Source organism: Coptis chinensis, chromosome 8 (assembly GCF_015680905.1).
Source record: "Coptis chinensis isolate HL-2020 chromosome 8, ASM1568090v1, whole genome shotgun sequence".
Classification (NCBI taxonomy): domain Eukaryota; kingdom Viridiplantae; phylum Streptophyta; class Magnoliopsida; order Ranunculales; family Ranunculaceae; genus Coptis; species Coptis chinensis.
In genome coordinates this window covers 10,028,547-10,038,497 of record NC_141463.1, presented here as the reverse complement: position 1 = coordinate 10,038,497, position 9,951 = coordinate 10,028,547, and the positions used below count along the sequence as shown (strand labels likewise).

Sequence of the window (9,951 nt, the reverse complement as noted above, 5' to 3'; positions counted from 1 at the left end):
CAAGGTTTGGTGCTTTCTTGTTATAGAGAGTGGTGCAAGAAATTTGAATGAGTGATTAATATAATTTGCATATCTCATAGATCTATATAGTTGTTAATATTTTTTAGAATAATTTAATATAACGACACTCGTTCGTAGGACGGGTTCGAAAGCTAGTAACATATTAACATGCCTAGCCTAGCCTGACATATATTTGATTCCACCAGCTGCCTTAAGACCAAGGCCCAAAATATCGAATTTGGTGAATATTTCGATCTACCCAAAAATCGATATATATCAGATATATAGGAAATATCGGAAATATCTATTTTTTTTTTGTTGACCAGTCAAAATTTTGTTTTGTATCGTCGATATATCGGTCAAAATCAACAATATTTGGTCAAAATCAACAATATCGGTCAAAGTCAACAATTTATATCGTATATATCAGTCGATATATATCGTTATATCGGAAATTGCGATATATATCGGAAAAAAATAATTCAATATTCGGTTGAAATATATCGAATATATCCATATCGATGTACCAAAAAAATAATATATATCGGCGATATATCAGATATGTCGGTGATATTTTGGGCCTTGCTTAAGACAGCCAGCTTGTATTCCATTCAATTCTTGCAATAGAACTCACCTTCTAGTGGCTTGTGGCTAAGTCACCCATGATTTATTGATCTTTTTGTTAATTGCACTTCTAATTTAAAGGCGCTTTTGTTGATCTGCAATGTCGAAAAAGAAAGAATTCATCAAGGTCAGTGCTGGCCCTGGGGTACTACACCATAATAGAAGTGGCTTGTGGCTAAGTCACCCATGATTTATTGATCTTTTTGTTAATTGCACTTCTAATTTAAAGGCGCTTTTGTTGATCTGCAATGTCGAAAAAGAAAGAATTCATCAAGGTCAGTGCTGGCCCTGGGGTACTACACCATAATAGAATATTTACAACACACACTTTTTTTGCTTTGCAACGGTTATTTACCGTTAGCAAGTTACCAACGCTACATAAACGTTGACAATGTTATAAAACGTTATTTTATTTTAGTGAATTTCAGTAATTAATGGCTTACGCTTAAAAAGTGTTTGAGAGTGTTACAAATTAAAAACTCGAAATATAAAACATAACTTTCCTTTCTCTCCACTCTCTCTCTCACCGCAGCTACATTCTCCAGTCTCTTCCCTCTCTCTCTCACCGTCTCACCGCTGCTACACTCTTCTGTCGCTCTCCCTCTCTCTATTCAATTCAAGAAGCTCAAGCTCAATACCTTCTCGTTCGCATTTCAAAATCCCTAAAATTGAAATTCTTTTTCCTCAAAATCATCATCTCGATTCAGATCCAGATCCAGGCTCAATACCTACTCTATCTATGTAAAGAGTTTGCCCTTAAATGCTTCAATCTCAGAAGTCGAGGAAGAGTTCAAAACTTTTTGGAAAATCAGACCAAATGGTATACAAGTCAGAAGTACTAACAAGGTTTATTAACGTGGATATTCCTATGTGGTAATTTTTCCCTATTGGCGTCTATTATCTATGTATTAGTGATGGGTACTTTAATTTTTCCCTGCTAGCATTTATTGTCTATGGTTGACTTACACAGTTTGATCTTTTACCCAGGATATTATCGAGGTTTGATGTACCAATTCTTTTGAGGTCTTCTCTGATTGCTATTTATTTTTGTGAAGGGTATTTTGATGTGAGGGATCGAGATGAACGCTGGATTCGTGTGTGGGTAAAGAAAGGAGGTATGATTGTGCTTCCGGCTGGAATTTATCACCGTTTTACTCTGGACACTGACAACTACATAAAGGTATTACGTCTTTAACTTTTTGTTTTTCTAGTATAATGCACTTAAATCTACAAGAGATAATTAGAAATCATCTTTCCTGCTTGATAATGCAGAAGAGCAGATGAATTCAAATAGGTGGGTAAATGGGGAAACCCATGTATTGCTTATAGTAGTCTTCATACTTTGGGCCTTTTGTTTCTTATTAAGTTTTCCTCGTCTTTTCTTTCTTCTTCTGGCTATATCTGCCTAATTGTAAACTATGCTCTGCCTTTTTTTTAACATTTGTCAAACATATCATAGGTTGCAATTTTTTTTTATTAACGTGGTTTTTGGTTCTCTGTTGGTTGTTACTCAGCAAGGAGGGGGATTCTGTTTCGGATTTGTTGAATTTGAGTCATTGGAGTCCGTGAAAAGTGCACTAAAGGTAACTTTCTACACTTGTAATTATCAAGTTTGAGTAGAATGTAGAATAAAAGGTTTGGCTCTTTTACTGATAAAGAAAGAAAAAATATGATTGGAGAATAGAGTAAAAGATTACAATTTTACATTTTACTGGTAAGTTAAACCTAAAACTACGGATCTTACGTTCTGAGTTTAGAGAAAACTGAACCGAGTATCTTATCCAGTCAATTTTAGAATTCTTTCTATGTGTAAATGTTCGGAAGCTAATCTGTATAAGGAGCATTAAGTTGGTTAGTTTGAAGTGATAGAGCTTTCGAATGAGTTGCAAAGTTTTGCTATATTTGTTTTCCATTGAAATCAATTTTAGAACGTCAACTATGCATGGGAACTTATTCTTTGGCTGCTATTGCAGGGGTTTAAGGAAAAACAAGAAATATGGTGCTGCTATTGCTACAGTTGCAGCAGCATTTATGTTGTGCATCACTGACACGTGTTATGCTCCGTTCCTCATCACGCACCATTTGTTCTCTTCCTACAACCGCTGTATCTGTTCCAAGTAGTAGTAAAGTGTTAACTCATGTAGACCCACACGTGCTCCTGGGCATGTCTGAACAAGACCTACAACAACTAGCTATTGACTTTGGTCAGCAAAGCTACCGAGGGAAACAGTTGCATCATCTTTTGTACAAGACTAAAGCTAAAGAGATTCAAGATTTTAGTCACTGTGAGTCCTGACCTCTTTCTTGTTTTATTTTAATGATATTGTTTTTGTTACTGATATTGGATAATGTCGAACACAGTGCCACAAGCATTCAGAAATGACCTTCAGGAAGCTGGATATAAAGTCGGGAGATCGCCTATTCATCAAGTTGTTACTGCTGCTGATGGCACTATTAAGGTTTGGTTTATTAGAAAAGTTATGGTGGATATTATTATGTTTGTTTTTTGTTGAATGCCTATCCATAGTTATGACGAATCCATGTTGTGTCCATTTATTACAATTTACAAGTAATGGCTCTCCTAGCAAGATGTTATACAAGACCTTTAATCTACACCCCTCCACCTACAACACACAACACCCTCAATTACGTTACAAACATATGTCAATTTATATATAACCACTTTAAGGTAGGATTAGCACATGGAAGTCATAGAGCTCCTCGTTGATTCCTCCACTAACTTGTGAGTTTCTTCATGCTTATGTTTCTATCCACCTTGCGTTGCTAGAGAGTTGGAAATGTATGATCTTACTACTTGAAGCTTCTTTGAAGGTTTAGGGGATACACGTGGTAGATTACAAGAACATATTGGTATATTCTATTGCTAATCTTATTGAGTCGTTTATAGTTTAGAGTCGTTGGTTGGCCTGAGACATAGCTCATATTCAGTTGCCCCACCCTTTCTCCCCTTCATGCATGAACAAATGATCTCCAGTGTCCAAGTGGACTACTGCTTTTATTCGCAACAAAAAGGAGTGTGCTATACTATAAAGATCTAGTGCGCATTAATCTGGGGACGTGCTACTGTTTATGAAAGTAGACATTAACCTGAGTTTGTGATAACAGCTAGTATTTGATGGATTGAATGAAATGCACTCTTAGGCCTCTTCTTCTTTTCCTCTCATTTCTGATCCTTCAGGCACTTATAAAATTGGAGGATAATAGGCTCACTGAAACTGTTGGTATACCTGTCGAAGATAGTAAAGGTTCTTCCCGCCTCACTGCCTGTGTCTCATCTCAGGTATAATGAACACAGGTCAGGGCCGAAACCCTGCCTGTTTACTTGATTTCATAAAATTGTATTTTTTATTTGGTTGCTGTATAGATGAGGTAGTTTGTTTTGCATCCACCATTTTCTATTTAACTTCAACTATTACCTTGAAAGCATGGATGCAATGCCTTATTTTTTCAACGGAAGATTATCTAGAAATTGTTGTAATACAATACATTTGTGCGCTGTCTTTTTTCCTTTCGTGGTTAATATTGGGATTCTTCCCCCTCTCCGTAATCAGTATTTGATCCCATGCTTATCACACAATGCTTTGCCAGGTTTCTGATTTTTATAAGCTTCCAAGTTCGGAATTAAATCCTACAAAAGCTGCAATGGATGAAAGCTCTCATATGTTTGAGAACCGTGGTGGGCAGCTGTTGGGGCAGATAAGGCATGGTTCATGCCGTCCCCGAGCTATCCTATTCAAAGTTCTTGCAGATACTATGGGTCTTGAGAGTAGGCTTATGGTGGTAAGAGTGCTATTGTGCTCTCTCTCTCTCTCTCTCTCTCTCTCTCTGTGGTAGACTGGTAGTTGCTCCATGTGTTTTTTTTTATTCTTTTCATTTACTGTTGTATTTGCCTCCAGTCCACTCTGGTTGTAGTTTTTTGTTTTCTTTTTTTTTCTTTGTAAAGTTCAATTGAACTCCTTCGGAAGTCAAGTTGCAACTTGATAGAAGTTGCAAATGATGATCGTGTGTAGCAAGATGTTACTAGACCATGATAAGATATGTCCCTCAAATTACAAGTTTATCACAATTACACTTAAAGTCCGTAAAGCCCACTCTCCGAAAGCTTGCACACGCACTAGCCAAATGAACAAAGCCTCTTTTACCTCTTTCACTATCTTGTGAGATTTAGTCATCAAACCATGATACAAATGCTCCTGTTTTGATTAATTTCTTTCATCCTAGCTAATCTGTTAGCTCTTATCATGTTTATTTATATTGTTAGGGTCTGCCTAGTGATGGAGCTATTGAGCGCGTAGATTCGTACAAGCATATGTCTGTGATAGTTGTACTGAAGTCTGTCAAACTACTTGTTGATCTTATGCGCTTCCCTGGCTAGCTAATACCCTGTTCAACCAGGGCAATCTTCATGTCTCATATTGCTGCTGCAGGGGAAAGTGACTGCTGAGAATGACTCCTGTGATTCTCCACTTGAACCAAACAGTACCCTTTATGGATATGTAGATAGAGTAGACGCCGAATGGTACGAATATTATACTCCCTGGCCTTTTCTTCTTCAGAATGTGAGTTTAATCGGCAGTTCATAACCCAAAATAGAAAGAGAATGGTTAGAAACCTTCTTCAGTGGAACCCCACACACAAGACAATAGCATAAGAAATCCTGCCTATAGAAGGACTCCATCTCCTTGCACTAGGCAAACAACTTCGGACAATAAAATCTAACTTGCAAAATAAAAATAACTGCCCTTCCCCCCCAGTTATATCTACTCTTTGTTCTGAGATGCTTATGCTCTTTATCTTTGTATCTTCTGGCCAAAATGTGTCCATTTTATTGCGAGCCTTGAACAAGATGAGGCAATTCAACCCTTGCACCAACGGAGACTAGAAGCATCTTCAAATGTAGCGGTCCTTCACTACGTAATGTAATGTTGCCCCACAACTTCTTTAGACCCGAAATCTAAGGTAGGGTTACTTTCGTAATGGTTGCACATCAAACCGAAAATAATTTTGAATTACCCTTGACATTACGTTCACGGTCTTTCACGGACTATGTTTCCAGCTTTTAGCGCATTTGTCCATTGTAGTGAATGGTAAAGTTACTTTTACAAGACCGTAACTTAATCTCTTTTCACGGCGCGGTTTATCACATAGTGAACCCAATATTGCCAACACTTTTTGGCGTCGAAGTCGGAGGAAAGTTATTATGAATCGGACCACTAGTTCAAGGTCTCTCTTTCTCACCCTCTTTTTTTTTTTTCATTATTATAATTACTTTGTTAAATTTCTCTTAGTAATGTCTATTTGCTTTGCTTATGTAAGTTATGCCTTGATACATTTGAATACTTCAAGAAATATTGGAAGTTACGTCCCCGTTTTTTTTTGTATATGACAAGAATTTTAGAACTTCCATTTCAAACTGTTGTGAGATAAACAATTGGTATAAATCCTGGTGCCTCTCCACTCATTTCCAATCGGTTTTCAGTTGGCTGCTCCAAAGTTTGTATGGTATGAGAGCAGGCTATGTTTGCTAAATGCTCCATGTCACACATTAAAATAAAAGTCCATGTTTTAGGGTCAAGTCTCGCCACACATGAGGGGGCGTGTTGAGATAAATAGTCCCACATCGGTAGTTTAAAGCCGTGTATCAAAATATAATATAAATATGGTGATTTATAGAAAAGTTTATTCATCATTTGTATCAACACTAATTATTCCTTCAAATACTAATCACCATTGGTTATTTGGTGATATTCAATGGTTAAGTCTTTCTTTTGGCTAGATATGACTTATGAGAAGTTATGTTTGAAGGTAAAAAGTGGTATCTTCTAAATATACAATGAGTCGTTGATATAGGAATCTATTTGCTTTTGTGTCCTTCTCTCCTGATTTGTTTATAAAGTGGCTTGAGAACTAGGGTGTGTTTGATTGCATGAGGGAATTTGCACCACTGAATCCCACATTTTAGTGCAATTCTTAAGAGATAGGAATCATATATAGGTAGGTATGGGAAACTTTTGACATCCTCAAGAACGTCTGCGGAGAAGTTGTATGGGAATTCTTATATTAGGAGGGCATGAAAGCCTTTTCTAAGGGAAATGATCCTTTGTTGGTAATCTCCTATTTACTCGTTAGTTTTTCTTTTTCGATCGATAAAGGTCATGCATGTGAATTGCTATTGAATCAGGTTCATTTGTATATTTGATGAGATTTGCATAAGTGAGCTAATTCATAATATATTTATGTGGACTTTCGGAAATCTATTTTTGAGTCATGGGTACAGGACCCTTTACATGTAAGACCTATCACTCGTGCAAGTTCTTTTTTAGCTTGATAGATCATTTTGTTGTCGTTCGGTGTATTGTGTAGGGTATCGATTTTATGAAAGGAAAAACAAGAAGGCCAAACTTCAAGCTCCTCGTTAAGGTAAAAAACTTAAACCCCACTATCTATTTTCTCAATTTTCAACTCATCAAGTTACTACAAGGTTTTCTTTTTATGCATCGATTTTATATAATTATTGTTTATGTCGTCGAGATATGGGAGTAGACAACAAATGGTCTATCTTTGAGGGGGGGAGGGTGGTCAAGTAATTAATATCAAGTATTTAATTAATTGCATGAATTTAATTAGTATGATTGTTTTTTTGAGTTCGTTATATGTTTTGTGATTTTTTTGAAATTAGATGGGTTTTGTGGAGCGGCATTAGGATTTATATTGAGTGAAGCCATCGTCACTAATGCTTGTTATTGCATTTTGAAGATTCGGAATTGCTTGGAAAATCGTATAAAAATTTGTAACTTTTAGTAAATCTAAATTTGTAACCCTCAAAACTCTTTTGAAGTTATATATATGGTTGAATGAATATAATATTTTTTTCAAGCGTTTGCTTGTGTTTATTTTATTTGTCAAATGGTATGAAAAAGCATTGGTAATTTTATTTGCTTCTATATGAAACCAGGAGGTGCAAGTTTAGGGCAAGAAAAAAAATTAAAATAATTTTTTTTACTATATTAACACATTAGTAATGGTTGTAAACCGTTGCAAAGCAAAACATAAATATTAGAGCATCATCAATAATCGTTACAAATCAAACTACGCAAAGCTTTTTAACCGTTAGTAATAGTCACTCTGCAACGGTTAATAACCGTTGGAAAATTTGGTTTGTAACATTTTTTAACCGTTACAAACATTTCCAACACTTTATCCACGTCCTATTTGCAACGCTTTTATTCGCAACGGTGTTTTACCGTTGCAAATAGCCTGACAGTCCACACAGGCAGATGGCTTGGGCCCCCAATCTGTTTACCGAAAATAAGGCCCCCAATCTGCTTAAAAGCCTGTTTAATTCTAATTCAACTTAATATTAACCAACGACCCCAATACATTTAGGCCCAGAGGTCATCACCCCCGTCTAAATATCAGTGTTCTAAAAAACACTAAGCGGTAGTCGGGTGGTGGGAGCGCTCCTAGCACTTAAAGGTTTTAGACAAAGCCAGCGCTAAGGCGTTTTTTTTCCTAATATATATAGTAATACACACATATAGTACAAGAAATGAAGAAAATCATTTACCATAACTCAAAAAATAAACACAAACAAAAATACTTATTACAAAAATGTGTAATAGTTGAAGAATATTGACTTCATATAAAAACATACTATTTATTATAGTGGCATATAATTTACATTATACTTATGTCGTTTAATCTCATTCAAATCTTAAGTCTACACGGGCCTATATTTTTCGACATTTAATCATTAAAAAAAAAAAAAAAAACTTAACTAGACCACCTAGACCTGCCTAGTCGGTCCACCGATTTTTTAAACGACTAGGGCCTAGGCGAGTCGATTGGGCACCGCCTAAAGACCTAGACCAATTTTTACAACAGTGCTAAATATCATTAAATATGTAGGCCCACTTTAACTTTTGATTCGTGTCTATTTTTTTCGGTTGATTATTATTGACCAACAACCAATCTGGCATGTTCAAACCTAACACCTCGGAGTATGCAAACATCATTTTTTTCCCCACTTTTGTACACTATTATCAGGTTGACTACAATTCTTCTTTGTTTTTAACAATTTATGTCCTTTTCTGCTACATTTTAACAACTAAACCTATTTCTCCAATAAATATAGAAATTATATATATACATATATACAGCCCCGCTCTTAAAATGAACTTAAAATAAGTACCAAACTATACCAAATTTAAAACAATCCACAACTTCACTTACTAAATGATTTAAAATCTAATTTTTTGTGTATGTGATCTACTAACCATAAAGAACATCTCTACAAAAATTCAACTCGTTTGATATCCTCTAACTTAAATAAATATTGTTGTCTACTTTTGAAAAAATATCTAGCAGTTGAACTTTTGCAATCATCTTTTGCCAATATTAAGAATTGTCAAACAAGTTGAATTTTTGTAGAGATGATCTTTATGGTTGGTAGATCATATCTACAAAAAATTAGGTTTTAATTCATTTTGTAGGTGAAGTTGTGGGTTGTTTTAGATTTGGTACTTAGTTTGGTACTTATTTAAAGTCCTTTTAGGAGCCGGGTTGTATATATATACATACAATACTCTTCTTAAAGTTGATCCAAGAGCTAATACTTTTTTGGTATGATCTTATCACACTATATAGATCATATTCACAAAATTTTAGTTCATTTCGAAATCTCTATCCCTTCAAAAGTAGATTTGAAAATGTGATTTTTTTTAACGGCTAGAATTTAAAATTTTGCAACCCTATTTTGGAATATTTAAAAAATTTCAAACGAGTCCATTTTTTGTAGGGATATTCTCTGTGGTGAGAAGATAAAATCACAAAAAATCAAGTCTTAAATGAATTTGTAGAGTGAGATATAGACTATTGTATTAACTGTTGTATAAAAAAATGTTGTATATGAATCCCTCCCCATATATTGTTTACTATATAGGCTCCATTTTAGGAACTTGCCTAGGGCCCCTTGAAACTCAGGGCCGCCCCTGATCAAGGTCTTCATTTTAGAATTGTATGCGTATCGCCGGTATCGGTGAGAAAAAAAAAACAAAAACGTTTTGGTAGCTAGAGCATTGAGAGGATCATAACTGCTGATTATGAGTAAAAAGGCTGGAACAAAACAAACAACCTAGCAACCTTTATGTATATCGATCAAGGACACTCAAGAAACTAAAACATAAAACTCATGAAGAATTGAGCTGAACGTACACGTACATGGTACGGCTTTAATTACATGAACAGTTTCTTAATTTTCTCACTAAAGCACTATACCAAATGACCTATATATTTGCATGAAACTAA

General features: G+C 35.3%; 1 protein-coding gene and 1 long non-coding RNA gene across 5 annotated transcripts; both read left to right on the top strand.

The window, feature by feature from the left end:
- The first annotated feature begins 1,093 nt into the window (after positions 1 to 1,093).
- LOC147479849 (uncharacterized) lies at positions 1,094 to 5,593 on the top strand. 4 transcript variants are annotated; one of them, XM_086580250.1, is made up of 9 exons: positions 1,094 to 1,497; positions 1,680 to 1,804; positions 2,139 to 2,207; positions 2,598 to 2,909; positions 2,986 to 3,083; positions 3,824 to 3,925; positions 4,234 to 4,425; positions 5,073 to 5,164; positions 5,481 to 5,593. In XM_086580250.1, exons 4-9 carry the CDS (start codon positions 2,621 to 2,623, stop codon positions 5,566 to 5,568), a joined length of 861 nt encoding a protein of 286 aa, XP_086436376.1. In that variant the 5' UTR covers positions 1,094 to 1,497; positions 1,680 to 1,804; positions 2,139 to 2,207; positions 2,598 to 2,620; the 3' UTR covers positions 5,569 to 5,593. The 4 variants fall into 4 exon arrangements, 3 of the variants coding, with proteins under 3 accessions (XP_086436376.1, XP_086436378.1, XP_086436377.1); XR_015205839.1 differs by having other exon boundaries at positions 1,095 to 1,497; positions 4,907 to 5,164; positions 5,481 to 5,538; XM_086580252.1 differs by lacking the exon at positions 5,073 to 5,164 and having other exon boundaries at positions 1,095 to 1,497; positions 5,481 to 5,574.
- A 184-nt stretch (positions 5,594 to 5,777) lies between these two features.
- On the top strand, positions 5,778 to 7,524 carry LOC147479848 (uncharacterized). The gene is made up of 3 exons (XR_015205840.1): positions 5,778 to 5,868; positions 7,009 to 7,065; positions 7,325 to 7,524. It is a non-coding gene; the product is annotated as an uncharacterized LOC147479848 (long non-coding RNA).
- Positions 7,525 to 9,951: the final 2,427 nt, after the last annotated feature.